Below are 15,518 nucleotides of genomic sequence, written 5' to 3' on the forward strand. Positions count from 1 at the left end.
TAACTCATAGTCCTTCCTACTTAATCTATATCTATATCTTAATGAACAAACACCATTGCTTCAAAACAACTTCCTACTCTAGAAAATATTGCCTGCTTTTCATTTCATTCTCTTCCTACAGGTTGGACCCAGGGAGATGTTTCGATGCTGGGGGTAGAACCTCGATCCTGGGAGCGAAAGGTGCGGGAAACCTCACCAGACAACAAGCGAACACAGATTAGCCAGGACCTCATTGGGAAAAGTTTAGCTATTGACACTTTGACAGACAACGAAACACAGATTGTGGTGAGTTTCATATAAGAATGGCTATCACAACCAAGATGGTTTGCTTCATCAAAAGGGCTTTTGATTCCAGTAAGCATTATTTTCTTTGTAAAAGAGAATAGCAGATTGGAAAAGTTACTCTTCTTGGACTACAATCTGTACAACCCCCAACCAGTGCTAGTCCAAAAAAGTAATGTTCCCAAACTCTTGAGTGGACTAGAGTGGGTTCTAAGGGTTGTAGTCCAAAAATACCCAAAACCTTTTCCAATCTGTGGAGTGGATTAGATAGGATAGGTTAACCTTTCTCTACCTGGAGTCCTCCAGATGTTTTGAACAACAGCTCTCAGCTTTCCTGACCATTGATCATGCTGTCTGGGGCTAATGGGAGATGATGCTCAAAACAACTGGAGGGAAGTAGGCCAGGAAAGGCTGGGATAGGATAACTTTCCCCAACCTTGTGCCCTCCAGATGTTTTGGACTAGTTTGCTTTCCAGGTTTGACCCACTTCCCTCCTCAATTAGCAATTCTCTATCCCTCACTCTTTCCCCTTACTTTCTTAAAATTATTTAGCAGCAGCAAGAGAAAGAAAAAGAAAGGACATGGGGCCAGCAACATGACAGCAGGGAGACAGGGAAACCTTCCTTTTCTCTTTCCACTAGAGGTATTATTCCTTCACCTTCTTGGGCACAAGAATATCCCATGGATTTGTTTTGGTGCTGTCCTCCTAAACATGCCATAAGTGGATGTTGGTAGAAAAAGCTGAGGACCACCCCTCCCTTGAGATAAATGCATGCAAATAGTGGATACAGTTTGCATTGGCCCCAGGGCCATTCCCTACTCAGCAGAATTAGCAAAGGGGTCCAAATGCAGCAGGGCTGGCTTACCATACTTCAGAATAAGTAGAAGTACATATTTCCATCTAAAAAGGAGGTCTCTATGACACAATTCGGTCCAGACTCTGCACCACTAATTATCTGCACCATTGCTCCACTAATTAATTGTCCTGGAGTTCTCCCTAATTCCCCTGAATGTATAAATACTGCAGGACCACACTCTGAGCTTCTGAGTAAACTATGCCAAACTCTCCTCCCTTTGCCAATACAGTATATGTCCACAAAATAACAGTTGCATCTAGAGCTCGATTCCTGTCAAATTTCATTTTGTATTATTTTGTTTTGGCCTCTACTCTCCTGGTCTTAAGGAACAAAGTAGTCTTGGTGTTCAAGAACTTTATGTTTTGTGTTGTTGTTTTTTTAAAAAGAAAGAAACAAAACAGCCATGCAAGAGGCAGAGAAGAATTAACGCGGACAATGATTCTAGAGGAGAAGCCAGAGGTATAAAGTTTGGAGTGCCAGGACATTATCACATGAGGCTTTTACTGTGGGACTAGAGGAAGATAATAGCATTATTGCACCATATATACTGCACAACGTCATCTTCATCCCGTTTCTGGCGGTTTCCGAAATGCACTTGTCAATGAAGGGGAAAATCCATCACTTCAATTTGTGTAGTTCTCCTTGTGCAATAATTTCTTCTGCTTCATACTGACGATGAAAAAAGCTTGTTTTCTGCTGCTCCAGAGAATAGGATCCAGAGCAAGGAATTCAAACTACAGGAAAAGAGTTTCCACCTCAACATTAGGCAGAACTTCCTGACAGTAAGAGCTGTTTGACAGTGGAATACACCCCCTTGGAGAATGGTGGAGTCTCCTTCTTTGAAGGTCTTTAAACAGAGCCTGGATGCTATCTGTCAGGGATGCTTTGATTTGTGTTCCTGCATGGCAGGGAGTTGGACTGGATGGCCCTTGTGGTCCCTTCCAACTCTATGATTCCATGATGCTATGATTCAGAAATGGAAGAGATATCAATCACGTGGCATGAGGGGATGGGATTCTCCTCCTCTTGTCCTCTCTCCCCCTCTCTTTCTATTCCCAAGCAGCCCAAGCCATGCCTTTCTTTTTTATCTTTTCTGTTTTTTGTTGTCATGTGCCAGACCGATCTCTTTTCCCTGCCATCACCAATGCCTGATCTCTCCTCTCCTGCTGCCACCCAGTCTCTCTTTCACCACCTGATCTCTCTTCTCCTCCTCCACCACCATCCAATCTCTATTCCCTTTCCTCCGCTGTACAGTCTCCCCCCTTCACTGCGCAATCTCTCTTTTCTCCCCTCTGCTACCTGATCTCTCTTCCCCCGCCTCTGCAACACAATATCCCCCCCCCCACTAGATCTATCTGCATGTCCCAATTAGGGCAGTAATGGTGAGGAAGCAGAAGTGGAGCAGGGCGGAAGGTGCACCATACCAGTATTGAAATGGAGGTGCGACAAAGATTGCTTCAATATCAGTATGTTTCCGTGTGCTTCAAAAAAACGTGATTGCTATGCAGTAGACTCTTCAAGTGGTAACGTCACTAGACTTAGATGAGGTACAACTAGGTTCACTTTACCTAGCTCACTTAGTAAGGTTTGGCCAATCATAATCTCTTAGATCAGGAGTGGGCAACTGTGGATGGCTAGGGAGCTGCATTCATGTGCCAGGAGAAATTGGAGGGCTGTACCTCCTCACACTCATAACATCAACTTCCACAAAAAATGGTTTTTTGCCACCAAACACCTTCCGGGGGATATGGGGAGTGGTATCGCTAGGGGGATGCAGGGGTGGTGACATCCTAGAAAAGGGGTGACACCCGGTTGACTCCCCACCTTGGTGCCATCACCTCATTCTTGTCATAAGAACAGTATTATGAGAATGGGCAACACCACCAAGCAATAGCAATGGAAAGTAACAGCAATTACATTTCTATACTTCTTATCAGTGTACTTAAGCACTCTCTAAGCAGTTTACAGTGTGTAAGATAATTACCCCCAGTGATATACAAATTTTGCCCCCCTTCCTCATATAAGGTTTTTGTGAGGAAAGAAAGGTTAGGGGGGAAAAACCTTTCTCTCTGTGGGAAAGTCTCCATTTCCATGATCTGTTAGTGAAAAAACAGTGGGTGGAAAAGTCGAACCTCATTTCTAAAGGAGAGAGAGAGAGAGAAGGGGAAGATTGATCATATATCTCCAATGTCTCATGTCATTTTACTCCTTGTCTGCTTGCAAGTCACACTCTCTCAGCCTCATAGGATGGCAATGGCAGATCCCTTCTGAAGAAATCTGCCAAGCAAACCCTGTCATAAGTTCACTTTAGGGTTGCTTTAGGGTTGCTATAAGTCAGAAACAACTTGAAGGCACATAACAACAATGTGCCTATGCTGAATGAAGCACAGAGAACAGAAGACATGGCAGGATCAGTCTGAGACATTTTGCTGCCTGAGGCAAAGGACAAAATGATGCCTCTCTGCTATTCCATGTACAAAAGCTTACTAAATGAGTCACTGAATCAACATGGGGGATAGGGCAGCATCCCGCTGTGCATCTTAGGACATCAGGTTAGCTCCTCGATCATAGAGCAGGCTTTGTGGCACACATAATTTTGTACTCCAGCATCTTATTACAACACTGAGCCCTCATACCCTGACTATCTGCCCATGCATTGGCTGCGTAACTCAACATAATGATGGAGCCAACCTTGGTGAGAAGGTAATGTCTGAGGAAAGGGAAGAAAATGCTTTTAAAATTAAGTTATAATTTGAATGGAGTATCAAAAGCATTTTCGTTAGCAGTGTAACAAAACACAGCACTGACGAGTTAGAGATATCCCAGAGAAAGCAGCAACAAAAGAGTTGAGTAGTTTGAGTGGCTCAAAGTTTCCTCATCTTATATCCACCTATCATGACCTCTCTGGTTACATAGGTTGGCATTCTGTTAGTGGCATATGCATGTGTAAGTTATGCTATGTATGCAAGGTGAATGATTTGCCATAGGGCAGCAGATATATTCTGTAGGTAACAGTAGAAGTGGAGTTGCACAGACAACTTTGTACACTGCAGTTGTGCATTGCCTGTTGTGCACTGTAGTTGCACTTTCACATTGTACTGCAGCACCCAACCAGTGACGTGTGCTGTGCAATGTTGCGATTTGGCATAGTTTTGTCATATTGGCATATGTGAATATTTTCGCTATGCTGAGAGAATATTGAATTGCAATCAGTGTCTGATACTCCTGGGGAACTTTCTACCTCTTCTTTTCCTGCCACTTTTATCTCTCTTACAGATTTTTCAGGGATGAAGCTAGTTTAGTTCAGTAATAGCTCAGCACTCTGGAGAATTTACCTGTCTTAATGGATATCCTACAATAAGATCTTTGTTTTATTTCTGGAGCTGTTGGTGTCTTTACTCCTTAATCAAGCTCTCTAGCCATTGCACTCATTCTCCATCGAATTTCCATTATGTTTGCTACTTTTAAAGGAAGAAATGCTTTCCCATTTCTCAAAAGTAACTATGTACGATCATTACACTTTAGTTGTCTAAAAACACACACACACACCTGACTCTTACAAACTGCCGACTTGTAAAGCAAACTTTCCTTCCACCTACTTCAACACCTACGACAGAGCGCAAGGCAGCTCTTGAACTACCTGATATTCTTCCACCACCATTTAGTGAGACCACATTCCAGTAACTATCAAATTAGCTAAAATTATAGGTATATCACAAAAGGAGCAAAGGTAGCTCCCATTAAGTTACAGTAATTATGAAATGTCATTTTACCTTTGTTAAAGTACCTAGTTGTATCTAGTTGTTTGTAATTCAAGCTCTGATCCAGATCAGCTAGAGGCATGTTTATGTACCTACTTAATATGGCATGGAGTGTGGGAAATGAAAGCCCTGAGGAGGTGCGGGATTGAAATAGAGAATTCTGTGAGTGGTATAGATTAATGGCACATTGTTTATGAGCTTTGGAATTAGAGTGTGAGCTGCGTCTAGATGAAAGAGGATTGCATTTTAATGAACAAAAATCAATACAGAGGGAAAATGTGTCGCACACTTTGACAGAACACTGCCAGCAGCTGTAGCTGGCTGCAAAGTTGATGCACTCTACCCATGCACAGGTGAGGCAGAATTTAGAGACCTGTTTGTGACTTGCTTCATTTCATGGCATTATCAGTTGTTGGATGAGGATGACATATAGGCCTATTAGTGAGAAGGGTATGTACCCCAGGGCAGGTGTAGATAAAACAGCATCTGTACAATGGAGCAGAGAGTGCCAGCTTTTCAACCAGCCTTTGTGATTTTGCCTTTAACATAAATTGACTTCCAGGAGTTAGCACAGGGGTTGGAATCCTGTAGCCTTCCAGATGTTATTGGATTGTATGTCTTACTGGTCTTAACCAGGACTGCCAAGAGTGAAGAATGCTGGGAATTGCTCTCCAAAAATTTCTGGATAACTGCATGATTCCACCTCTGAATTAACAGGTAGAAAGAATGTCCATAGCATGGAGATGAATGTATCCTCTGTTAATTCTTGCAGCTCAAGCTGCTGTTAAAGGCACAGCTGCAAAAGACTTTTGAAAATGTGACATCCTTTAAAGATCTCCAGTCTGTTGTAACGTTATAAGAGCAGCTGGGTTGGCTGTTAAACAAAAAACAAACTTCAAAATCCACCCTGTGTTAATACCTTTATTGGACCAAACAAAGGGTATAAATTATCATGCTAGCATTTAAAGCTTTAGAGGTAAAAACAAAAACAAAACATATACAGGAGAAATAAAGTGACAGAATTTTGGTCGCACCATCACAATTCTGCTTTGGATGTTATAGGAAGTCTGTGTAGATGAAAAGTAACACTACCAACCCTAGGCTGGTTGAAAGAAAGGGAACATGAGGCAAGAAACTCTGCTTTCTCCATTTGAACTTACAAAGCACCCTGCTCCGAGAGAACTGTATTGGCATCTATCCAGTTAGAAGCCAAGGGCCGTTATGATGGAAGAATGCATTTATTCCTTTGAGAAAGTTTCTTCATTCTCAAGAATAAAGATAACTTTAGGAGAAGGAATAAGCAAGGTCTTTCAAAATAGGTGAATCAGGTTGCTTTACCTGGGCCATCATCCAACATCCCCTCAGCATAGGCATCTGCACTGCCCAAACCCTGTGCGGATGCCTTTGCAGATAATGACTGGTTGATATTGTGCAGTTGTTGTTGTTTTGTGCCTCCATGTCATTTTTTTTTTTAAATTCTTGCAACCCTAACGTGAACCTGTCATAGGATTTTCTTGGCAAGTTTCTTCAGAGGAGGTTGCCATTGCCGTCCTCTGAGGCTGAGAGAGTGTGACTTGCCCAAGGTCACCCAGTGGGTTTTTATGCTCAAGTGAAGACTGAAACCCTGGTCATAGTCATAGCCTAACACTCAGACCACTACTTCAACCTAGCTTTCAACGATGTACAACTGTAGTATGAAACATTGCTGTATGCACAACTCTGTGTTTGTCAATGGCTGTAGAGTATATCTGTTGTGCCATGACAAATAATTCACCCTGTATGCATAGCTTTATTTACACATGACACTAGCTGCTGGAAGGTTCTCTGCAAAGCCATTCCTAGTGTATGATGACAAGGAATCCACTTCTTGAAGTAAAGTATCTTTACAGCTAAATTTGGTATTTTCGATACCAGGCTATTCTGAAATGCTGACCAGAGCAGAATACCCCATGATAATTTGCACATATCCTGTACTTCAAAGCAGGGCTATGGCTCACCATATATATCCTATGGTTACTTGGTATTGCCCATACTACCAAGGAATGAAGAGATGGAGTTCAGCAGCATTGGGAAAGCCACAACTTCCACAGCTCTCCTTTAAAACAGGTTTGGGAAACTGTAGCCCTCCAGAGGCTTTGGCCTTCCATCAGAATGAAAACTAGAGTAGGTTCCTGGAATTTTCATAGTTGTGTAGAAGAGGAAATGACCAGGTAACACATGCTGAAATTCCCTCTTCTATACAACTATTATGAATGCAGGACTATCTAGTTTTTACAGGAGCAGCTTTATCCAGAGTAGCTAATAGTGAAGGATTGTAGTAATTGCAGTCCAGAAATATCTAAAGGTCCCCATTTGCTCACCTCTGTTTTTAAAATTATATACTGGGCACTTTCCCCTGGAAAAGGTGCCAGGGAACAAAACCCATAGCTTTCTTGGGCAGCTTAGCCCCAGAGCTGGACTCTTCTTAGAATTAAGATAATTTTCCTAATGTTCAAAACAAATTCTACCTTCTTATAGTTCAGGGTCAGGGAATGTGGCACTGCCACTTTCATCAGCCTTAGCCAGCGTAACCAATATTAAGATCTGATGAGAACTGTGTTCTAGCAATATCTGGAGGGCCGCATGCTCCCCATCTCTGAGTCTGAGTAGAAGTGAGAGGAAGAGGAGACAGAAGAAAAGTTATGCTGGAGACAGCAGCACCCCAGGAGTCTTTGGCGGTTGCATGTCCGAGTGGATTCCAGCAGCCTTAGCTGAAAAAAACAAGGGAAAAGGGATGCCAGCATCTTCCACGGGGCAAAGCCAACTGAAAGAAGGCTTCTTTCCAAAATTCAGTAATGGGTGGTTTTGAATGAAGAGGCAATGGGTGCCTCCCTAAAGGGGGGAAGGGTTAGCTGCAAAGGAGAGAAGCGTCATGATGTGCCAGCTCATGGGCGTAGTATTGGTAAGGCCCTGACTATAGCTTATTTGGGAGAAAATGTAGAGCTTCTTATTACTGCAGTTGGCTTTTTGCCCTGGAATATTGTGTCCAGTTCTGGGCACCACAGTTTTAAAAGGATGTTGAGAAACTTGAGTATGTCCAAAGGAGGGCAACTAAAATGGTGAAGGGTCTGGAAAACATGTCCTATGAGGAAAGACTCAGGAAGCTGGGGATGTTTAGTCTGGAGAAGAGAAGGTTAAGAGGTGATATGATAGCCCTGTTTAAATACTTGAAGGGATGTCATATTGAGGAGGGAGCTAACTTGTTTTCTGCTGCTCCATAGAACAGGACCTGGAACAATGGATGCAAGCTCCAGGAAAAGAGATTCCACCTCAGCATTAGGAGGAACTTCTTGACAGTAAGGGCTATTCAACAGTGGAACAAACTCCCTCAGAGTGTAGTGAAGTCTCCTTCCTTAGAGGTCTTTAAACAGAGGCTGGATGGCCATCTGTTGGGTATGCTTTGATTGAGATTTCCTGCATGGCAGGGGGTTGGACTGGATGGCCTTTGTGGTCTCTTCCAACTCTATGAACATCATGGCTTTTCCAGTTTCTGCTGTGCACATAGTCATCTTTGGGTTGCTCTGGGCTGCCTGTAAATCAACCTTCTCCAAGGCAATGTCCACCAGCTGTGTTGGATCACAATTTTTCCATCATTCTCAACCTGTCATGTTTGTGAGTGATAGGAAATACAATCCAACACTACTGGAGAGTGCTTTCCACAAACCAGTTTTCTGTCATGTTACAAAAGGCTTGTTTTGTGGAAAGCTTCACTATGGATTGGGGGTGCTTGGCTTTTTTTGGTGGGGTGTTGGCCAGGACTGCAAAAAACGCTGAACCATTTTACACATCCTATTCCTTGCTCATTTTCCATTCCCATTGTTGCTAACTGCATTTCTTATAAGCCTGTGCTGCTATTAACTCAGCAGAGGTAGAAGGAGCAGGAAGAGTTTAAGCAGGAATGATAGAATCATAGATTTGGAAGAGATGCAGAAGAAAGTCTGAACAGTTCCTATCAATTAACACAGAAATCAAAAGTATCCTTTGCTGGGGCAGATGAATGTGGAACACAAGCTTCTCCCCAGAACCCTTTGTCAGATCTTATGAAATTCTATTCTGTGAAACCTGAAAGCTTACATGCTGCAGCAACATCTTAACCTACTTAAATATAAGTATTACATTGTATAAAATACTTCAATGTATTTTAACCTACATTGTAGTTCTTGTCTTTTGACTAACATAGCAATAATCCAGCATCTCCACCCCCACACTTCCTACTTTTGTTAGAGGAGTGGATTCAGATTAAGGAGTGTGGCAGAGCTGGGGGAGGCCATGGCAAGTTTCTGCAGGATAACATAACCAGATTGCAAAGCTTCACCTCATTCTCACTTCCTGTGCATGTTTCTTCAAGGTTATTTTCCCCCTTCTCCCATTCCCCTCCGCTCCCCTTGTTTTTTCTCTCTTTTTAATTCTTGCTGTAACCAAATCAAGGTGGTGGATTGGAACACAGTAATGATCCAGCAATGAGGTAATGATGGAGCACATGCCGAAGTGTGAAAGCAGCCAATTCCACCCAGCCTTGGCATTTGCTGTTTAAATTTGTTTTTCCCCCACATTATTTTATTGAGAACACATTTGGAAGCTCCTAGCCTCTGTATGCTTGTGCGCAAGGGAGAAAAAGGGCCAATATGGTTGATGATTCTCCAACAAGTAGCTTTTCTGATAGCTCCCAAATGATGCCGTGTCCCCCCCTCTCACACACACACACACCATTAGGAGATTTCAGTTCTTCTAAACATACTGTATACCCTCAGGCTTCTTTCTGAGTGGAAACTTTCTCACCCCAACATTTGTTGTTGTTGTTGTTGTTGTTGTTGTTGTTGTGAGCCTTCAAGTTATTTCTGACTTATGGTGGCCCTAAGGCGAACTTATCACAAGATTTTCTTGGCAAGATTTGTTTGAAAGATTGATGATGATGTTGCCTTTGCCTTCTTCTGGAGTTGAGATAATGGGCTTTGCCCAAGCCCACCCTGTGTTTTTCCATGGCTAAGCAGGGATTCAAATCCTGTTCCGGACACTTCATTTTAAGAAGGATATAGATGAGAGATTCCCAAACTTTGCTTCTCCAGGTGTTTTAGACTTCAGCTCCCAGAAGCCCCAGACAACTTGGCCAATAGTCAGGAATCCTGGGAGCTGACATCCCAAACATCTGGAGGACCAAAGTTTGGGAACTACCAATATAGACAAATTGGAGCAAGTTGCGAGAAGAACAAAGAGGATTATAAGAAGTATGGAGAACAAAACATATGAAGAGAAGTTGAAGGAGCTGGCCATGGTGTAGAGAAGGCTGAGGGGTGACATGACTGCACTGTTTAAAACCTCAAGGGCTGCCACAAGGAGGAAGGTGCACGACTTGTTCTCTGTTGTCTCGGATGGTAGAACTCGGTCTAATGGTTTTAAGTTACAGGAGGATAGATTTTGATTGAACATTAGAAAGAACTTCTTGACAGTGAGAGTGGTTTGGCAATGGAATCAATTGCCTAGAGAGGTGGGGAGGTCTCCTCCTCTGCATGTCTTCAGAAAAGAGGTAGACAAAAGGGAATGCTCTAATTGGAGATCCTGCATTGAGCAGAAAGTCAGAAGGCTCAGAGGGCCTTCTGCAGGAACAGTCTTTCGGAGATCCTGAGCAATTGGGTCGGAGGCACAATGTCCATCACCGAATTGACTTTGCTTCTGTGAGACAGATTATGCTGCCAGAGTCAGTACCATACTAGTGCTAAACTAACTGGCTGAAAACTCAGAAAGGAAGAAACTACTCTGATGATTCCTGGGAGAAAATTCATCCAGGGATTATGCTAAATGTGGCACTCAGGCAAGGCCTATAAAGAGTAGGTAGCCCTATGACCAGGGCTGATCTAAGATGTTTTGTTGCCTGAGTCAAAGAACAAGATGATAACCCCCATTTCATGTAGACAAAGTCATCAGTTTGACAGTTTCATTTTATTTTGACACTGCATCTTCCTGAGGGGCATCAGAGACTAGCTTAGAGAGCACAAGGCAGATCCAGAGCACAGAATAGTTACTTTTGTGAACTGTATCTCCCACCATTCTCCCACAGGCATCACCCTTAGCCAGGCTGGCAGCAGGATTCTGGGAACTGTGTGTGGGCCATATAGCCCTGTCTGTCAATATCTTTTGAGTACTTATCCTACCTTTCGGCATTTGCTACCTGAGTCGATGGCCTTTGTGTCCTCCAGGTGTTTGGATGTCAAAACACCTGGAGGACAGGTGGCTGGGGCTTCTGAGAGTTGAACCCCAAAACACCTGGACGACCAAAGTTTGGGAATCACTGTTCTAGTTAATGACAGAGGCAACCTTACCTAAGACTGACTTGACCTAAAGGAAGATTAACAAACCAGGAAATCTGCTGAGTGCAGCACATGGAGTCAGCTCATTGCTATAAGTGAACCAAAGGGAGAATGTTGGGCAAAGGAGGGGAGGTCTTCAAGCAACAGGTCCAATGAAAAGTGGGAAGAAGTCTTGATTCTATGCTGTGGGGCTTCTTAGCAACACAGCAATGAATATAAGGGCCAGGCTTTTCTCTGAACCTCTAGGTTGCAAGAAGGTAATTGTTCTGGCTGGTTCAGGCCACCCCGCTTTCCCTATTACCTTCATTGCCTTTAGCTTTTCTGACAATTCCTGTTTCCTTTTCTATCACTGGATCAAGACCTCCATGTTAACAGTCTTGTTCTGAAGCATCAAAGGGGTAACTTCTGAATTAATGTCTTATTCCCTAAAACCTTGGCCCATCATCCCATTAATTTTTTTTAAAAGCAGTCAAACCCTGAGAGTCCTTTATAGAAGACCAGATTTCTTTAGCAACACCGCTGTGTGAAATCCACATGATTTGGTTGGTGGCCTTCCAAGATAGAGCTTGGCTAGAATAAAACTGAAATTTGAGCCAGAAAGGACTTGGTCTCATAACCTGTTTGCAGTGGAAAGTCAAAAGGGGCTATGATCTGCTTGAAGATGAAGATGAAAGATAAAATGCCCCACGTTTAAAAAAAAATACACAGCTGAGGAGGAGATAACAAAAAACATTTAGAACAGAGTGGGAAAACCTTTGTCTTTCCATGTATTTTTGCCTGCAACTCCCATTGTCTTTCCAGCTTACTCAGAGGTAAAAAAAAGATTGTGGGACTTGTGGTTTTTTGAAACAGAGCTTGAAAAAGTTTGCTTTTTTAAATTCAAATTTCTAGATTCCCCTCGCCAGTGGCCATACTGTTTGGAGTATTCTGGGAATTACAGTCCAAAAAAGTAACTTTCCCAAGCTCTGCTCAGAAGTATATGGAGGGCCAAAAGTTCTCTGCTGCTAGTTTGGAAAATCATTGAAGAAAATGAATAAAGAAACATGCACATGCACACACAAAGAGAGAGACCAGTCTTGAACACAGCCAAATAAATAAATAAAATACAGCAGTAGGCAACAAGCAGGCTGAACAAAAAGCAAACCTTCTTAGTGTCATGTGCAATTAACTTGCAGAAGTCACTTCCATGGGAAGTTGTGAATGCTTGCAAACATAAATGGCTTTTAACAACTATTAGATACTTCCTAGGACATGTTCTGCAGCTATTGATTGGAAAGCAGAAGGGGAGAATATGTGATCCTCCAGATGTTGTTGGACTGCTACTCTCATCAGCTCCAGTGAGCATACGCAATGCAAGGGATGGTGAGATTTTGAGCTTGTTCCCACTTAGGATTTGATACGAATTAAAATAAAACACTTTTAATAAAATCGAATTAAAATAACACAGTTGTTATCCCGCTTTCAGAATCGCTTTATTCATCGTTCCCATCTGCTTGTTTAATTCGGATTTTTTACCTGCAAGCGTTCAGTAAGCGTTCTCACTTGGCATGAAATCGGTGTTTAAATAAAGCGATTCTTCTCCTCCATACCTTATTTGGAGTTGTCAATCAATACTACGTCAGAATGACGTAACGTTAACCCGCATTATTCGGAATCGATGTATCTGTGACATCGTTTCCATCTCTGTGACCGTTTCTGATTCGATTTATTTTTGGCGGTTTTTTTTTAAAATGAACCAATCAAGGCGCTTAAACGATCACACGTCATAAGCGCTGTCTGCCTTATTATATACATTTTCCCTCCGAATTTAGTAGGAAACCAAAGCTCTCTCCAGAGGAACTATGGGATAGGTTTTCCAGGGCAGCATCCCCGCTTCATGTCTCCTCAGACAGCCAGGGAGAATCCCTTCAGAGAGCCCACAGAGATCAATGAGAAGGAGGCTGCTGGCAATGTGAATTTAGTAGGAAACCAAAGCTCTCTCCAGAGGAACTATGGGATAGGTTTTCCAGGGCGCTGTCAGCCTTATATACATTTTCCCTCCGAATTTAGTAGGAAACCCAAGCTCTTGCCAGAGGAACTATGGGATAGGTTTTCTTCATGTCTCCCACCAAGACAGTCAGGCAGAATCCCTTGACAGAGCCCTCAGATGAATGGGGGAAGCTTGTGGCAAAGCGAATTTATTAGTAGGAAACGGAAGCTCTTGCCAGAGGAACTATGGGATAGGTTTTGTTCATGTCTCACACCAAGACAGCCAGGGAGAATCCCTTGACAGAGCCCTCAGATGAATGGGGGAGGCTTCTGGCAAAACAGGGAGGGAGCACTCTTCCCAAAGATTCTCTTTCTAGGGTAGGAGGAGAAGGCAGATTCCGTTTGAGAAAGAGAGGAAGAAAGGCTCTATCCCCCCCCCCATTGATTAGGGCGAGACTCCCTTTGATTAGGAAACTCCCTTTGATTAGGGAGTTCCTGCATGGCAGAAGGAGGCAGAGAAGGGGGACCCTAGTTCCAAGCTAAAACAGAGGCTGGGTGGATAGACCTTAGAATCTAAGAGTTGGAAGGACCCCAGGAAGAGCCTTCTAGTCCAATCCCTCCCTTCTGCCACGCAGGAACTCTCTGTCAAAGCATCCCCAATGACACATGCCCACCCAGCCTCTGCTTGAGCCCTTTGATTAGGGAGTTCCTGCATGGCAGAAGGAGGCAGAGAAAGGGGACCCTAGTTCCAAGCTAAAACAGAGGCTAGGTGGATAGACCTTAGAATCTGAGAGTTGGAAGGGACCCCAGGAAGAGCCTTCTAGTCCAATCCCTCCCTTCTGCCACGCAGGAACTCTCTGTCAAAGCATCCCCAATGACACATGCCCACCCAGCCTCTGCTTGAGCCCTTTGATTAGGGAGTTCCTGCATGGCAGAAGGAAGCAGAGAAAGGGGACCCTAGTTCCAAGCTAAAACAGAGGCTAGGTGGATAGACCTTAGAATCTGAGAGTTGGGCGAGATCAGATGCCTCCTCGTGAGGAGCCTTCCCTTCCCTGCCTGGGCGAGATCAGAGCCCAAGCGGGCAGTGAATGCCTCTTAGCCTTCCCTTCTTGCCTCTCCTCCGTTAGAAATGGGCTCTCCCCACACAGAGGGAAGGTTGCAATCCACCGGGAGAAGCCTTGTAGTCCTTTGCAGATGCAGGCGCTTGAGCAGCCGAGACTTCAGGCGCTTAAAGCGCTGAAGAAATTAAGCGCTTGTAAACCATTAAAATAAAAAATAAAAATAATCCTTATCTCTTATTGAAAGACCACAGCGGACAAAGGGGTGAGGGAAGCAAAAATGGCGACAGCCACGATGGATGGGGACAGAAAGGGCAACTCCCCCAAGGACAGCCCCCTTCGCAGTCAGCTCCTCCCATCCTTCTAGCCCGATTGAAACGATATCGTTCTCATCTAAATAATCCGGTTCCTAACTCGAATCAAGGGAAAAACAGTAGGTAGGACCCTAGTGTTTTTTTAACACGCGTTAAATGAGGAAAACACGGATTTAAATTTTATCCCGCTTCTGGATTCGATTTCTAGTGGGAACGATTCCGGGTTGCTCTAGAACCGTTCTAGGTTTAAACCGAATCCTAATGGGCACGCTGCCTATTGAAATCGATTCAGAACGCGGGGTATCCCCTAGTGGGAACAAGCTCTTTAACTAACATCTTTAGGACCATGCTTTCCATACAGGATTTTGGCTAGATTGAAATCAAATCTCCACTCAGCCCTTGGATAGTCCAGGACAAAATCTCCATTAGCCTAATCTATCTCCAAGATAAAGCAAGATAATCTTTCTTGGGGTTTGTCAGTCAGTGCAGGAAGAGAAATGGGAAGGGAAGGAAGAGGATGAGTTGGGAGGGAAATACAAAGAGGATAATGGCAACAACGTTGGAATAGGAGCACAGCCCATTTCAGTGCTGGAAAACATGCTGGCCTTCCAGACATAGATAATGTTTAGCTCCCATCAGTCCTAGCCAGCATAGCCAATGGTGAAGGAGTACAGCAACATCTACATGATCACATATTCCCTATCCTTGGGCTAGTTGCTTGCAATCCATTTATTAAGCAGATGGAGGTTATCACACAGGATGCATCCCATGTAGAAAAGGGATTTAAAACCTGGAAAAAGCCTAAGAAGATATGCAAAATTGTGATTGATTTTCAGACACATCGGTGTTAACGCAACATTAAACTGGCTAGATTAGTCAACAAAACACAACTCTTTTTTACTTTTGGGATTTTCCAGAAGTAAAAAGAATCACA

General features: G+C 43.4%; 1 protein-coding gene across 1 annotated transcript in view; it reads left to right on the forward strand.

Moving 5' to 3' along the window:
• PLXDC1 (plexin domain containing 1) overlaps positions 1 to 15,518 on the forward strand; it is a 64,319-nt gene that overhangs the window by 16,857 nt on the left and 31,944 nt on the right. Inside the window, exon 2 of the mRNA XM_042475960.1 lies at positions 122 to 285. Within this exon, the coding sequence (XP_042331894.1) occupies positions 122 to 285 (164 nt within the window). The remainder of the gene's footprint in view (positions 1 to 121; positions 286 to 15,518) is intronic.

The sequence above is a fragment of the Sceloporus undulatus genome, chromosome 6, assembly GCF_019175285.1.
Source record: "Sceloporus undulatus isolate JIND9_A2432 ecotype Alabama chromosome 6, SceUnd_v1.1, whole genome shotgun sequence".
NCBI classification, from domain to species: domain Eukaryota; kingdom Metazoa; phylum Chordata; class Lepidosauria; order Squamata; family Phrynosomatidae; genus Sceloporus; species Sceloporus undulatus.